A 17,393-nucleotide genomic window follows, 5' to 3' on the forward strand; every position below is an offset into this window, starting at 1 on the left:
TGCACGCTAGCACACACATAACTGCACCTATAATGAAATAAAAACTATGCAAAACTTAAGACCTGTTTACTGATCACCTCATTTAATTCATGTTTGAATTAGAAACAGAATTCTACCTCTACTTTGCTCTGCTGGGATATTAAAAAAAGATTCCTCAAGAGCAGGTTTCCATGTGAGCATAGGTTTAGTTTTACTTTATTATGATTGAGGGTAGTTGGCAACTAAACTCAGTACGGACATTTATTGCTGTCTACCAGTTAGCAATGAGACACATCAGGTTATGGGAAGAGTTTGATCCGCAGTCACAGCAGAAACCAAGTCAACAGCCACAAGCAGCTGAACTAACTAGAAATGGTTTCCCAGAGACTTCTCTTCCCAGTCCACAATAATCTCCTGTTGCAGCCTACAACAGTCCACACTTATCTCCACACTACTTGCAACTTAGCCCTATCATCTTGGTCACTTTTTGTATAGTCTAGAACTATGCAAATAGAAATACATAGAATAGAAAATAGAAAAAAGCAGTACATACTTTTTTTTTCCTTTGATGTCTTAACAGCCCCAAATAAACAAAAAACAGTTGCTTTTAAAACAATTTTCAATACAGATATGCCTTTTCATTACTGAGAAGGAGAACTCTTGAAATACATAATTTCTGAAGATATTTTTGCAATACTTTCATACTTCTGTCAGGCCTGGGGGGAGCAGGGGGGGCACTGGCCAACAACTCAAAGCACAACTGTGAAAAATAAGTGTGCAAGAGGTTTTTAGCCTAGTTTTCGTTTTCAGAAGTCAGCCTCCAAAATATTTAATTTTTTCGACCCTGTTTCTCATATTCACTCATTGAAGAAATGAAAAATACAAATGTTTAGTGATGCAAGGCTCTTCTCTTTTGTTCAGCTAGAACACAGAAGAAACTGGGCTGCAACTTTCCTGAGAGTTGTACAGGTTTTCTACAATCAGCTAATCAAGACTCATTATACAACAGAGCTGTTCCCTATAAATGAATTATTCAGAATACAGAAAGAAAATAGCTTCACACATGTGCTGCAGTGACAGTGGAAGGCTTACCTGGGCATCAATATCTATAGCAGGGTAAATCGGTAGCATGGCTGAAGGAGAAATGATAGGACTTGGAGTTGGCGTCTGAGGCTGGGAGACAGAAGTTGCAATGCTGTGGGTAGGAGTGTTTGACATTGCAGATGCTCTTCCGCTCACTGCTGTTGAACAGAATAATTACAATTAGTAAAAACAACAGTGGGTAAGAACTCATCAAATATTTCAAATATTCAGAAATGAGCATTTTTCCACACATGTAATCCACCTTTTGAACCCTCGTGACTATATTAGATTGCCAAATAAATATGTATATATCAGACTGTCATGTTCTCTAAATGCCCACCACAAAAAAAAAAAGCATAATATATATATATTTTTTAAATATCAAAGAACTTTTCCTGCAAGTCAGTCATTATTTGTACCAGGAATTCCATACCTTCAGAAGCTGGACCGCAGAACAAGTTGAAGCAACAATTATCTATGCATTTTTTCTTAAAACAGTTTAAGGATTCTCATGTAGAAGTCCATCTACTGTCCCCTAACCCCCCCACAAACGTCACGAAGAAGCAGCAGAGCTAGCATCAGGTTGCTCACATAGAAGAATTTGTTGAAATCAGTGAAGAAGCAGCTGAACAGCCATTTTGCAGAGACTTTGGTCAAAGACGTTAGGTTAAGCAGCAGAAGGTAATATCGTCTTACAGTTGATGACGGTATATTGACATGACACAAAGTCACACGTCCCTGAAATTCATTTCATCAGCATAATAGTTACAACTACCAAGTGAACTTGACGCTACAACAGCATTTGGGGGAAAGAAACTCCAGTTTTTCTATTCGTTTTTCTTTAAAGTAATCTAATGTTTTTCCTCCACAATTTTTCTTCCTTTTTTACAAGCCTTTATCAAGTGTGAACAGCAAAGGAGGAAGCAAAGGGTTATATGTTTCTCCCGTCAAGTTCACAAAAGGACCTTTAGCTGCAAAATGAAAGAAATATGGTTTCCACATTGTCAGCACTCACTGAATACACTACACTGAGTAATCTTAAGGAATACTGAAATAACATCCCTTTCTCCCCAGCTTCTGATGTCACACTTATTTTCAAATAGATCTAGTAATCGGCCACATCCCACATTACCAGCCATATTATTTAGCTCCTATGTTTAGTTGGAAGGGGTAACTTCTTCAACAGATGCCATGCAAGTTTTACCGCAATGTGCCAATCTGTGTACTACTTCTCTGCAATGCAGTGGTTTTAGTATATTTTTGCTTTTATTTCTGGACTTCCTATAACAAGTGTCATTAAACAAGCCAATAAATGCCACTGAAAGGAAACAAAAGCATCAACTTAGAGCATAAGAAGTATACTTCACCTACTACTTGAGACTTAATCGTGTCACAACCTGCGCTGATCTTTATATCAGAGCACCTTTCAAAAGCTGCTCTCATCTTACAAGAAAAATCACACTAGGTATGAACTAAAAGGAATTTGCTGATGTGAGCCAAACTACTCATGGTATAGAAGGTCAAAAACTGTGGCCTAAAGGAGCTCCGCGTTGTACAGAACAAGGGACTGTAATCTAATAACTTCCAGTGAAGGTCTACTTTGACCCCATCTCAGTCCTTATTCTTCCTGTAGAGATATAACTTAATAATGTAGTAACCAATTTGTTTCACAAAGAATGATAAGAATGTGTTTGAACTCCTGCTTCCATCTTCACACACACAATCACAATGAATAATTTAGGAAAAAAAATAGCAAGTTTACCTTCTTTCTCCAACTTCAAGGAGAAAGCTCAATCATGGTAAAACAATAATGGGATGATTAAAAAAATAAATAATCGTGATCCTCAGCACTCCCATTGGTTCAAATTGACCAGAAAAAGATGGTAAAATCAACTGGAAACTAACTACATTAGCTTAAATCACGTAACATAAAAGTATGATCATCAATCCACACATGAAAGAAGTTTACCCTGTTACAGAAGCACATGGTATTTGCTAAGATTCCCGCTGGAGTCCTGATACTGGCGCTGGGGAATACACACTTTATTACAGCAGTTACTATTAAACGTTCATATTTTAAAATAAAAACATAAATAAAATAAAAACCAAGCTAACTGGGAAAGTCTTGCAAAGAAGCCATAGGGGAAAGACATATTTAAAAGCCAACATCTCTTTCTACAAATCATACAAGTCATATATAAATGGTTTTATGAATGATAACAGAAGAGTCCATCGATATGCCTGCTGACTTACAGTTCTCATGTTAAATCCATCTCGAATGTGCTTCAGCAATAACACAAATAACACCATCCTGAAGACACTACTTTTTATAGCTAACAATTTGGATTGTGCTTCTTAGAACATCATCTATGCAGAGTTCAAATTTTTCATCAATGTGTCAATGATACTGAACGAAATCTTTGCTGACAACTTCTAGTATTTGTTTGGACACAGTAAGCCAAAAGGTTTTCATACTAGTCTTGAGCAATGAAACACAGTAGCTAATGAGCTTAATCTGCAGTTAACAGCTAAACCAGTTCACCTGAAACACCACACTTCAACATTACATCCTAGTTATGTATGGCTGGGATAGCACATCTTTGCAATGAGGTCACAAATACAGTATTTCAAGAGTATCTGTGCTTTAGTTCAGTATACAGTACCAGCTACTAATCTTATTAATACCATGACACAACTTACAGTTGATGTGATTCCTATGTATTAATTTCGGTAGTTATAACTGACTCAACTCAGAAGGCAGCTTCCAGAAAGTAAAATATCAAGTGTTTCAAGGTTCCTGAATTTTTTTTTGTGAGGTTTTACTACTGGATATCATAGAATACAGGGTAATTTGAGTTGTTTGGAAGGAACCTCTCTAAAGAGCATCTAGTCCAACGCCCCTGCAAAGACAGACACAGTCCCATCCAGCCTGGCCCTGAATGTCTCCAGGGATGGGGCTTCTACCACCTCTCTGGTCAACCTGTTTCTGTGCTTCTGCTACCTCTTCTTCCTTATATCCAGGTCTAAATCTCCCCTTTTAGTTTGAAACCACTTCCCCCTGTCCTATCATAAAAGACCCTGCCAAAGAGTCTGTGCCTTTCTCAGCCCCCTGAAAGGCCGCTCTCAGGTCTCCCTGGAGCATTTCTCCTTTCCATGCTGAACAGCCCCAGTTTTCAGCCTGTTCTCGTAGGGGGATCATTTTTTGTGGCCCCCCTCTAGATGCACTCCAACAGGTCTGTCTCTCCAGTAGTGAAAACTCCACATCTGGATGCAGTACTCCAGGTGAGGTCTCACTTCCCTTAACCTGCTGATCATGCTTCTTTTGATGCGGCCCAGGATACGAAAGGCACGCTACTGACTCACATCCAGCTTCCTACTCATCTGTACCATCAAGTCTTTTTCAGCAGGACTGTGCTCTATCCTTTTGTCCCCCGGCTTGAACTGATAGCAGGCACTGTCACAACCCAGGCGCAACACCTTGCACTACACTTCTTGAAAAACAACCATGTACCTTAACAAAAGTTTATCACTAAAACAAGGAATTATTTTCTTTAATTCTTTGCACATCATTTGCTGCATTTTCATTGAAGAGTTTCCTAACTAACCCTTTTTCATGGTCAATAAATACTTCCATTTGCCAAACTCACTGCAAGCAAATGACTTGTACTGACATCTGAAGTCGAAGAGCAAACCCTTTGGTTCCAGCAGGAGTTGTAATTGAATATTCACGTTTTCAGCTTGTCCTGTTTCTTTCCAAATAAAACAACATAGAACAAAATAAAAACAAAACAAAACAAACTGCAAACAACAAAAACACTAAAAAACATAAAACCACCACCTTAGAACTCTTAAGTCAGTATATTCTGTGTTCTGTAGAGCCCTGACAACATCAATGAGCTTCTCTAAGAATGTTCACTTCAACATTCCAGAGGTGATCTAATAACTAAGCACTTGACTATTATAGCAACACTATCTTATCCCAGCCTCTAGTATCAGCATTTGCACACCTGACTTGCTTTAAACAAGTACATAAAATTGGAGAATTAAACTAATAATTTGCAAACAATTAAGCACAAAGATGAACACTAGATCAAGTTTACAATCCGAAGACAGCCTTGCTTTTGTAGCCACTGTGAATTCATAGAATCATAAAATTGCTCAGGTTGGAAAAGGCCTTAAAAATTAGCAAGTCCAACCCCAACCTAACCCTAATTGCTCTCAGCTAAATCATGTCCCTGAGTACCACATCCAGACAGTTTTTAAACACATCCAGGGATGGTGACTCAACCACCTCCCTGGGGAGCCTATTCCAGTGCTACTCCCATTCCAGAATCCACCCAGTGCTGCAAACAAGGCTTTGTACCTATGGGAATACTCCACAGGGCTCCCACTGAAGCATTAGAGAAGGCTACAGAAAAAATATGTACCTGCTCCCTAAACAGTGTGTTACACTGAGCCCATTTCACCTCCACACTAAAATCTGATGTGTGAAATCAAGCTGCTAGAGTTGTACAGCCAGGGCTGTATCTACTCACTTTAAAATAAGCCATTTGACACGTTTGAGGTGAAACTGCACGTGTACAACTTCTAACAGACTTTCCACAAATACCTGTCAGAACACAATTTAGATTTGATCCCCAATTGCACGTGTACATGCACATAGTAAGAACTGGGACTAAGGAGCACAAAAACATTCATTCAAATATACATTAGAAATATCTGACTTGCACAAAAAGGCATGAACAAGCATTTGGGTATGTGCCACTTGACCTAAAATCAGAGATCCTCAAAACATTATATGCAATTAAACACACAGCAAGTGTATTTTAAATGAAAGTCTATGTTACACTTAAAAGAAAGTGTACTGCTCACATTCTTCACACATAACCACAAATGGTATATTTGTTCTCTATGGAATCAAGTAGCTGGTACTGGTAGGTATCCTAGTACCATCACTGCACATTATCACAATGCAAGTAGCTTTATCTACCCTCTCATGTCTCCTGTCAGATATTTATTCACTGATAGCTTTCAATCTTTGTACCTAGGCTTAAACTCTGACACTAGATTTTCCGAAGAGAATCTCTGTAGCTCCCATACGTTTCAGTAATCTTTTAGGAGGCTTTGCCTGAACATCGGGTTACTCATTAGAAGTCTAATTTTAGTCACAACTTGAAAAGCATCATTCCAATTATACCAAACAATCACCATTTAAATCCACCATTCACTGTGCACCACTCTACTTCCATTCCTTCTAGAGTACATGCAAGAAAATCTCCACTCCTCTGCACCTTTGGACTAGCATGTTCTTAAGAGACCTGTCAATGCTCCAGTTCATATCCCAGCACAGTGAGTTAGTCCTACAGTCTCCTTACAGACGAATTGTCAAGACAGACAGCACTTCTAAAAATAAACATTCATGTTTCACAAAAACATCAACAAGTTTTTAATCAAGGGAAATGTTTTTGTATTTATTATTTTTTAAATATTCCTTAACAGTTGGTCTGTATTTAGGTAGGTACTCAAAATGAGTATTTCAGCTATTACTTTAACATGAACAGGGACATCCAACTAAAGCATGCATAAAGAGAATCAACACTGGAAGCTCACGTTCCCTACAGTACTGAAAGCCTATTATTTTAAACAATTATTTTTAAGGCCTTAAAGCACTGACTCAACACATCCAAGGAATCTCCAAAGTAATTCAGAAAAACTTGGTAGGGCTGAATTTGTTTTTAATTGGAGAAGCAGCAATTTTCAGGAATGTAACTTAAAAAAAAAACAAAACTAAAAAACCACCAACAGCAAACATATATTACAATTATTTTTTTTTTCCCCAAGTAAATGTAAACATTTCCTAACTATTCAGGGCCAGCCAAGCACCTTTCATTCAGCAGACAGGCCTACATTCACTACAAGTTGTAGACTTGATGGGATGCTGTAGCTCAAAGCCTGCTCCGAGTGCTCCAAGGCAGTTCTCACTTAACTAGCTTAGAGTACAAATAAACAGTATTGTTGGGATGCTGTTCCTAAGCTACAGACTGAAATACAGCTGTTAATCTCTAGCACACCCCTCCCGAACTACAAAATGTTAAAAATGCAACTTCTGACATACCAATCTGACAAAAGGCACAACAAAAAGAAAGGCAAGGCTGCAAATTGAGAAGTTAAAACTAATTCTGGGATCCTAAACACAGGAAACAGGCTAGTGGTTTTGCTGTACAGCTAGCAGGAATACATAAACACACACGCACACACAAAAAAAGCTGACATACCCTCAACTGGTTAAGCAAATATTATACCTGCTCATAACAATATAAACCCACCTGCCATGATGTCATCCAGCGTGTCATTGAGCGTCTGAGCAGGGCTGGCTACCATTAACCCTTGCTGTGTTTCTGTCAGTATTCCTTGCCCCAGCCCTGCTAGTTGTGCTTGGCCCAATACTGGCTGTCCAACTATAACACCTTGCAGTTCTGTAAGATTTGCGATGGACCCTGGAGGTAAGGAACCTGCTGCCAGAGGCAAAGCTTGTGGCATCGCCAGAGGCTGAATTGGTGCAAAACCCGTCTGTGCAGCAGCTTGCTGAGGATCATCTTTAAGCAAGACAGGATCCACTTGCTGTAATCGTGCATAGTCTCCCTCTGAGAGTTGTTCTCCTACCCCAACAGGAGTCAGAAGTCCCAGGTGCTGGCAAGACTGTTGCTGCTGCTGCTGCTGGAGCTGAATTCTTTGCGCTTTTACCTCTAGATATTGCTTTTTCAGCTGCTGCTGAGTTTTCAGCTGTAACTCTCGTTCCACTTTCTGCAGTTCCTCCAAAATCTTTTGTTTCTTCTGAATTTGTTCCTCTCTCGTTTTGTTCAGCTCCTCAATCTTCTCTTTGGTGAGCTGGTCAGCGTGTGCCAATTCCAAGGACTGCAGCTGAGCATTCTTCTCTATGGCTTCTTTTATCCTCTGCTCCAGCTCTGTCAACTTGCCCTGAGCCTCTTCTACAATGCTCTCTGGAGACTGATTGGTGATGTAACCCTGTACATCCTGGTTGTTTGCTGGCAAATGACTGCTGGACTTTTGTTTAGAAGCAGCTGTGTGAAAAAGAAACCCCCTCAGAACCAATGGAAGTGCATATGAATGGCATCCTCATTATAGAGCTACTGTTGGGATGCTAAATGCACTGAGACACAGCACCCACAGAAGGTCAGAAAGTACTTGTACAGCCCTCAACGGAAACTGTATCTTTCACTATCAACTTTAACACAGCAGTCAGATCGCAAATTAACAGTACAGATTACTGCACATACATTCCAAATAACCCCTATGCTATGCTGAAATATTTAATCCAACTACCGTTATACTTTTGCCAAATGAAGTGATTGTCTCAAGAGCCGCTGTTATCAAGTGGTGCTACGAGATAAATGAAAACAAAAGGGTAGAACATGCTGTCTCTTCACTTGATCTTTTGGAATTGGTATCGTGTTAAGACAAATGTACTGTTACATCCTGAAGCACAGCAAAAGTGATGCAAAAACGTTTTCTAGGCCACCAGTTTTTTGAGCAGTGTGGTACATTTTAGGAAGTATTATACTTTCTAGGAACACTGAATCCTTTCGCTACAGGTATCCAGCTTTGCCCAGTTGACAAACAGTGCTAGAACCTAGGATAGTCATTTATATTTAACATGATCTAACAGGATATGTTTAGCAACTACATGCTATCCATAGCAGACACGATTTTGCACGTGTCAAAACTCAGCTCTCCGCCCAGGCAAGGCAAATAATTCAGCCTTCCTGTAAGAACGAGCGATGGACTAATCCAATACATCTTTTATGAAGAAGTCCACAGTAATACAGCTGACATGGTCTGCCATACCAGTTGGAGAAAGAACAATCTGTTAATTTTGAAGGGTGAAAGGCAAATGAAAACCTCAGGATTTGAGCCAGTGGTGGTGCCCAGTTTCTTCCAGAGATCCTTGCTGTATTTCCAGAACAATACAAGTGTACACACAGTATTAATTTTATAACATGCACGCCTGTATTTGCACTATTGCTGATCCTTAGATTTAAAAAATAAAAAAAAAAAAAAATGTTTTGGAAGAGACTTCTGAGGTACAGGAAGTGTAAATTCTCAAAATGGTGATCCTCAAAATAGATGCAAATTTAGTCCTAGAAGGACCTGAGCCACATCAGACTAAATATTTTAAAGCACAAGAAATTCCGCCTTCAGTTACATTAGTCCAACCCACTCCAAGACTACTATCTTAAGAAAACACAAGTTACCCAATCAACTACAATATGGAGCTTAACAATTTCTACAAGTTAGACTAGAAAATTTACAGAGCTTTCTGGGTGACATTCTGTTTCAGTCCGGTATGCCAGACTAATATATGCTTTAATGCTTTTACTTAGGCAGATTTCTTGACACTTTGTGGTAACAGGGTTAGATGACTGAGTTGATATTTAGTATATAAGCAATCCTAAAAAAAAAAATTTACAGTTTCTCCTTGACTGAATCCATTAACACTTTTCATAGGAACTACTAGGCTATAAGTGCAACCCTAGATCTTCTATTCAGAAAATAAGCTCCAGAACTAAAACTGACCTTTATTTCTGATGGGAAGGGTTGTGGCGACATTAGCAGGGGGTTTGTCAGGCTCCTGGGGTGGGACGACCATGGGCAGCGCCTGCACTGGTACACGAGGAGCCTAAAATGTTGGATACTAATAGATTATTTTTCTCATACTCCAATCTAGTGATAGTTCAATAGAAGGTAAACAAAACCTGTTAGAAAAGCAGACGTTTGTGGTAACTAATAACATTTAAGACAGTTTAAATATGTTGAGTTCAACAGTTAACAAAATCATCTAGCTTCTACATACTTCAAATTCGTAACCTAAGAAATAACTTGGGTATGAATACTCATCTCTGTATGCTACACTCTGATAAAGCAAATACAAGCCACAGCAGACTACAAACGTAGTTCTGTAGAACAGCCTCACTAAAGCTGACTTCACTTATTATTTTTTTTTAAACAATCTTTGTAGATGAACAGAAGGACTACACATCAATGCTCAGAGAACCTTCATCTTTACAACAGCTCAGATTTTCAATGCGTTCCCTACAGTTCAGTAGTGTAGAAATGACACACCTGACTCTTCCAAATATTTCAACTTTGACTAAGCTGCAAGAAGAAATACAAAGTCCCAAAAATCAAACCACTTGTCCTTAACTCTTACCCTATTTAAATCGTGGGATGGCGGGGTCAGCTGAGTAGCATCAGGTGGAGGAGCAGAAAGTAAGTTGTTCGGGTAGTCTAGAAGGTAACAAACCACACTGGTATGACCACCCTTCGCTGCCTCTATTAACATAGTTGATCCATCCTGAAGAGGCAAAGATCACAGTATTAGAAAAGAGTATAATCAGAACACGACAATGTTGAAATGTTTTGACAGACCCAACAAAATACATAAAAACTTAAATATTCCAACTGCAGCAAGTCCACAACTAAACTTAAGAACTCTACAAAAAATACCCAGTAATAATAATTAAAAAAAAAATATTTAGTTTTCATTCAACTACGACGTCACAACTGCGTTGTGATTTAAAGCAGCAGGCAGTTAAGCATCACACAGCTGTTCACTCACTCAGAAGAAAATAAAGCAGTGGAGTGACAAACCTTCAATCTGTGTGTAGGATCAGCACCATGAGCTAGCAGTAACTCCACAACCGCCAGATGACCTCCAGCACAGGCCAGTGATAACACTGTATGATCATTGTTAGCAGTAGTCCTGTTCACATTTGCTCCTTGAAAAAGAGCGCGCAAAGATTATTTAAGGAATAGGGGAAAATAAAAATAAAAATAAAAATAAATGCTTTCTCTTTGGCTGCAGTCTTGCAACTGATACATTAAAACTGAGCCAGACTATGATCAGAAGCCCATTTAAATTGACAGTCACTGAATTAACATGTCTCGTTAGGTAACAGCTTCAGAATTTGACCCTTATTACAGGTACTTCCAAGAACAACAGAAAAACTATCTGCAACTAGCACTCAAACTCATTGTTCTGATACATTTACATGTATTAAACTTTACACAGTAAGAGAACCTACTGGCTTTTAAGTCTGTCAGCAGTTTTTTTCCAGTGTTGCCTCTTTTTACAAATGACTTCATGCATTACTTTAACTAGTAATCAGAAAACAGACTAGTGCAGCTCTGCTTCTTTCCATACTGAAAGCCACAGGCCTCCAACACCAGGTATGAGGAAAAACTGTTGCTAAGAAAGAACAGCAATTCTGAGGTCTGTACCAATTTTACACATCCAACAGTAACATAAGGCTGCAGCTGACAGTTGTGACAACATAGAGCAAGTGATAACTGAAATGTTGAAACAAGCAAGGACTTGAAATTTAACTTCTGAAAAAATACAGTTCTCAAAAGCTGCACCAGGAGCAGAGACACCGAGTATCCACTGCTGTGTTATTAGCAATTAGAGAATGGAATGCAGCTATTTTTAAAAGTTCGCTGAATTTTCACTCATCTCACCAGAAACCAGAGGAGACTTGTGTGTGAGAATCACTGAAATATGTACAGTATTTGAATCAAATCCATGGTACTAGCACTGACATATGCCCTTAAGTTAGGGCAGCTCTGTTAACCTTCACACCACACTTACCTTTGCTAATCAAGAACTGAACAGTGCAAACATGACCTGCCCTTGCAGCCTTCATGAGAGGAGTTCTTCCACCTTCTGATTCATGCTCCTAGAGCAAATTAACAAACACTTGGTATTCAAAATTCAGAAGCATCACTTGCAAAAGTACATAATTAAATTTTTCAATTGGAAAACACTAGGTACAGAAAATTTCTGTTTTGTATTTAACAGCCTACAGGCGCTAAATTTTTAACAATACTGCAATGTGGTATATCTTGCAGACAGAGGAGGATATCTACCCATGATTGCACAGGTCTAAGACTCCTGGATAAGAAGCTTTCAAGCACAGAATGGTTACTATAAAATAAGAAAATGTGTTTTGTCATGCTTAATTGCACTTTTCGATAACCTACTGGTATACAAGCTGGCCCAAGTGGAAAAAATAAATTGACAGTACACCAAATAGATCTCATAGAAGAAGAAAACTGTCAACTGTCTACTGTTTAGGGAACAGAATCAATTTCAAATGTAAGTATTAAATCAGCTCAGCAACTCTAAGCTACGCTGCACATAGCAAAAAGAAAAGGATCTTCTGATTTCCTGCACATGCAACTGCCAGGGTTTGAAAATGCTTTAGACAACTGCCAAAGTTTTCCTTGTGACCTAAGCATTCCCAGATAACAGAAAGCCTAACAGCTACCAGAATGCCATCACTAGTTTTTACTTAGTTAAAAGGAAGTTTAAAAGTTTTCAGCAGTGAACATGAAAACAAACATATTAATCACTGTATTTCCTTTTTATAATTTTTAAGAAGGAAATTACTTACCAGATCTGCACCTGCCTGAAGTAAGACATCTGCTACATCAGTATGGCCATTTTCACACGCATATGTCAGTGCTGTATCACCTGTTGCTGTTGTTGCATGCACATTAGCCCCTAAAGCAGTATTAACAAGCATGTAAGCTTTGTGGAGCTCGTTATAGAAGATATGCAGTTCTCTTTATAATCTTTTACAAGATGGGGTAGCAAACGTAACTTCTTCCCCTGAATTACAACAGCTTTGAAATTACTTAATGATTTAGCCATATGCTAGGGTAATTAAAAGAAAAAAACCTAGGACTTCAGTTCCAAGGAAATTTAAGAGACTTGGTTGGTCTACAACTAAATTAGGTTCCAACCAGTACATTATTTAAGATTCCACAAGCCTTTGCAACCAACTTAACGAAGCTGCTAATCAAAAGCGTAATGAATGTGAGAATAGATTTTCTCCTGTAAGGATACACTGAGTCTATTAAAAAAAAATAATTAACAGAATTATTCCATACCTGCAGCTAATAAATATTTAACTAACTCCAAGTGACCTTCTTGAGCAGCCTCCATCAAAGGTGTTGAACAACCAAGCTCTATATCTGCCCCTGCTTTAATAAGAAAATCGGCAACCTCCAAAAAACCTCCACAGCAAGCCAGAGTTAGAGCAGTTTCTTGTGTCTCTTCTGTTTGAGCATTGATGTTTGCTCCTTCAAAAACAAAACAAAACAAAAAATACCAACACTAGTTACTGCAAACAGTATCAGCAGACTAATACATTTCTTGATGCACAAGGCATTTGCTTATTACATCTTGTTTCTACAACAGCCAAAGAATTCCTCTAAAATCATGGTATATCAAATCTGTTTTTGCTTGTTTTGTTACTGAAAAGCTGTGAAGATGTATCAAGGACATCCTGCAGAGTGCAAGTTATTCATATCAGCTGTTCAGTAGAGCACATCTGTTTTAAAAAATGCAAAGCTGTTGTGAAGACCAATTCAGAATGACCACTTAACAAAATAACACAATATTTTGCTAAACTGCCAATTTATTTAAATGAGGGTGATGGCTTGTTCAGAAGTTGTTCAAGGAACAAAAATAACCAAAGTTTAGTAATAATGTGAAGAAAAAAAGATACACAGATGCTTGTTGAATTGCAGGCCATGGACAGCATCCCAATACTTACCTTGGCCAAGTAGTAGTGCCACCATCTCTTCGTGGCCTTCTCTAGCTGCTTCCATTAGCGGTGTGTATCCTTCATCGTTTACCTCTTCCAAGTTAGCTCCACGTTCAATCAACAAAGCTGCCAATTCAACGTGCCCTCCACAAGCTGCCAAAGTCAATGGAGACTCAAAGGAGTCAGCAGGCATGTTCACCTGAGCCCCACTGTCAAGCAGCAATCTTGCCACTTCCACATGGCCATCCTAGGAATTAAAAAACAAAAAACAAACAAAAAACAAACAAAAAAAAAATAAAATATCAGAGGTCAAGAAATCAAGACAAAAAATAAACAAACAAGCTGCTCTTTTCCAAACCTTAAAGAACTCACCAACTCAAATTCCATCAGAAGTAACAGAAGAGAAACAAGCAAGGAAGTCCAAAAATATAACAAAACTTTTTTGAGTTTTCTCAAATATTTGGATAAAAACTAAAAGTCTATTAAACAGGCACTAAAAGAACTTGGTTTTAATGAATATGCCCTTTCCAAAACAAAACAGCAATATTGTGAACCACATAACTTCTCTGCTTTAAACTTGTGAACTTCATAGAAGACTCAAATTCAATTGCTTATCAGTTTAGCTGGAGAAAAAAACAGTAACAACAAAAAAAGCTGAGACAGAGCCTAATGTTATTTTGAAAGCTTGCCTCCTCCACAAGTTGGAATCCTACAAATGAAATCCTGAAATACTCAGTATTCATCTTTATTGTACAATTCAGACAGAACTGAGGACTGTCAAACTTATCTAAGAATGAAAAATCTTAGGAAAAAAGCAAACAAAGGCTTTTATGTTCTTTCAATAAATTATTACTAACAATACAAATGCTATATTAGATAAAGGAGGGAAGATTTAGGTTGGATGTCAGGGGGAAGTTCTTCACAGAGAGAGCGAAGGTGCTGGAACAGGAGCACCTCTCTCTGCCCGGAGAGGTTGTGGAGAAGAGGTGTTCAAGGCCAGGTTGGATGGGCCCTGAGCAGCCTGATCTAGTATTAAATGGGGAGGTTGGTGGCCCTGCCTGTGGTGGGGGACACTGGAGATTCATGACCCTTGAGGTCCTTTCCAACGCTGGCCATTCTGTGATTCTGTGATAAAGGAGTACTGAAAGAATTCCAATCAAAAATCTTTTTACTTGGACGTGAGAACAAATTGTAACACTCTTCTGAAAGACTACAAAGCCTTAACACTGCCAAGAAGTCACTCCACGTCAAGGCTCCACAATTAGCAAAGAAGCGAATTCTTAGATTTAACATGCATTTACATTATTTGTTATATACAGCGTATTTATATTACAAAATATCAGTGTATGTCAGGAATAGTTTGCCTTCACCTTCATGAGGACTGTTGGTGTCTCGGAGTATTTACTTTACAAGTTCCCAGCTTTAGCAGGGGGAAACTGTTTAAGTTAAACAATTTTGCTTCCTTACTGTCTTAAATAGCTGTGCAGAACTATATTGCTCGTCTCTTGGCTCCCACAGAACTACTACACTTGCTGCTCTGTTTTACAGCACAGTCAGGACTTGCTTTCTCCCCTCCAAGTGAAAACAAATCAATTTGTCAGAGGTTTCCCATAAATCACAATAGTGACCTCAACTATAACTATCCATAGGCAGAGATTTCTAGATGCAGCTATGCTGTCAAACTCCCAAAATGTACTCTCACATTTGCTTTTTTTACTTTGCAAACCATTTGAGCATACAGCCTTTGCCATGTTCTCCATACGCCATAGACTGAAGCTGTATGTTTGCTCTGGAGTCCTGACAGTGGCATATCAACAAAAACAGAATCGAATGGCAGTTTGATAACAGAGCAAGATCAGCTTGGTCACTGCACTTGGTCACCAACAGCAACACAAACTCTCCAGGCTGGCTTTCTTCATGAGGAAATGGGGATCATTCAAACTTGGAGTAGCTATGGAGGGAAAAATCTGATAAACAACAGGAGGTGACAATGGAAAAGCAGCAGCTTACCAGGAACACAAAGCTCTCTCAAGATTCTTGTTCAACAAGTTAAGTATATCTTGATATCAGATTAATTAATAAGAGGTAGCAAATTGAAGCCACTGCTGTCTGCACCAAGGGATAGCAAATCGCATCATCCTCATCAATCTGCAAACCACAACCTTAAGAGCTCTTTCTCAGACTAAATACATCATTGCATCTGACATTTTGAAACTTCATTGTCTGAAGCTCACAATTTCCAGAGAGCACAGTAGGATTTTCTCCCAGAAAAAGATCTAGGACATAAACTAGGACATACTCACTTTTCTACATGAAATGACAACGCTACTTTAGGGAAAAACTCCAAGACTCCGTAAAGAATCTTTCCTCAGGGAAATGCTGAGATGTGGCTTAACCATCAGGCTCAGGCAAAACAGCTCACTAATCATTCCCAACTGATTTAGCTAAAGTACAGCTAACAGCAGCATAAGGATACGCTTCAAAGTTTCTTATGTAGGCCAGGCAGCCTTAAAAATAACTACTGGTGATTAATCACTCAAGGAAATTTTATCTGTGTTCTAACAAACCTGGCAATGGGAAGGTGCTGTTCAGTTCTTCTGAAATATCTGAAAAATACCCTACTAACTACTATTTGATCACAAAAGGTTGTCTGATCAATCTGCACAAGTACACCAGGCATGTTCTAAAGACCAACTGGTGTGGGCAACCAGTACTCAGCACTCACTGGAAAATGCTGTATTACTAAGTAAGTGCCAAGTAGACAAACCTGCTTTTTGCTCCCACGAGACAGCTCATATTGCTCAGCAACTCATTTACATCAAACAATTACTGGTCTGCAAAAAAAAAAAGCTGTTGAACAAAAGTCTTCCTGAATGCCTTGTATGACAAGGTCCATGCGGTCTCATGGCTTGTAACGCAAGCACTATGCCACAGGTAATTCTCTAACACATACTGAACTTCAATGTCATCCTAGAGAGGGTAGCTTTCTTCTGTTATTGAAAAGCAGTGACTGTTTCTGCCCCCTGTATGAGAAACTTTTGCTGTATTTCAAACTGCCACCTTTTTAAGAACTGCCACAGAAAGTTGCTCCCTCTCTTAAACATAAGTGAAGGTACTGATAACACCAATCACCTCTCAGTCAATTATGAGAATTGTTTGCTGCAGAAATAAGGGAGACCAAGGCTTTTTCCCCATTGCCATAACTAAATGGCAAGCCTATTAATATCTTGGGGTAAGAAGAAACAAAAGACCTGGTAATCTGCATGCCTTTCTTTCTAATGACCTCTAGAGAACTATCACTGTTAGTTAATGATCACCCTATTTGAAACCATTATCTTCCTGAAACAGGCATAGCTGTGGGTGAATTTAGAGTGGTAAGTGCTGTCATTTCAGGAAAAGGAAAACTAAGTAAAGTTTAAAGAAGCATTTGTGGCATTCATCCATAGCTACAGTCACAAAAGTACAAAAAGTTCACAACAAGAAAAACATGTTAGAAATCCAGTTATTCAGCTTACTTGTAGCTCACAAACACACCAATGTGTGACACTGATATAGAAATTTTTTCTTTACCATAAAAGCTTGGAATCATCTTAAACTGGGCATCAATTATGACATTTCAGCACCAAAATGTACACATGCGTAACCTCTAATAGTGATAATTTCACAAGCATGCGTGTTGTACTACAACAAATTAGCTAAAAA

The 17,393-nt window shown here is 38.7% G+C and overlaps 1 protein-coding gene across 4 annotated transcripts in view; it reads right to left on the minus strand.

The window, feature by feature from the left end:
- The window catches only part of ANKRD17 (ankyrin repeat domain 17), a 59,767-nt gene that overhangs the window by 19,250 nt on the left and 23,124 nt on the right, over positions 1 to 17,393 (minus strand). Inside the window, exons 8-16 of one of the 4 annotated variants that reach the window (XM_031553036.1) lie at positions 13,701 to 13,938; positions 13,033 to 13,224; positions 12,534 to 12,643; positions 11,729 to 11,816; positions 10,732 to 10,859; positions 10,292 to 10,435; positions 9,658 to 9,760; positions 7,389 to 8,144; positions 1,072 to 1,217 (exon numbers count right to left, since the gene is read on the minus strand). In XM_031553036.1, the coding sequence (XP_031408896.1) occupies positions 1,072 to 1,217; positions 7,389 to 8,144; positions 9,658 to 9,760; positions 10,292 to 10,435; positions 10,732 to 10,859; positions 11,729 to 11,816; positions 12,534 to 12,643; positions 13,033 to 13,224; positions 13,701 to 13,938 (1,905 nt within the window). Of the gene's footprint in view, positions 1 to 1,071; positions 1,221 to 7,388; positions 8,145 to 9,657; positions 9,761 to 10,291; positions 10,436 to 10,731; positions 10,860 to 11,728; positions 11,817 to 12,533; positions 12,644 to 13,032; positions 13,225 to 13,700; positions 13,939 to 17,393 lie in introns of all 4 variants that reach the window. The other 3 variants (XM_019614569.1, XM_031553038.1, XM_031553037.1) reach the window with 3 other exon arrangements.

Source organism: Meleagris gallopavo, chromosome 4 (assembly GCF_000146605.3).
Source record: "Meleagris gallopavo isolate NT-WF06-2002-E0010 breed Aviagen turkey brand Nicholas breeding stock chromosome 4, Turkey_5.1, whole genome shotgun sequence".
NCBI lineage: Eukaryota > Metazoa > Chordata > Aves > Galliformes > Phasianidae > Meleagris > Meleagris gallopavo.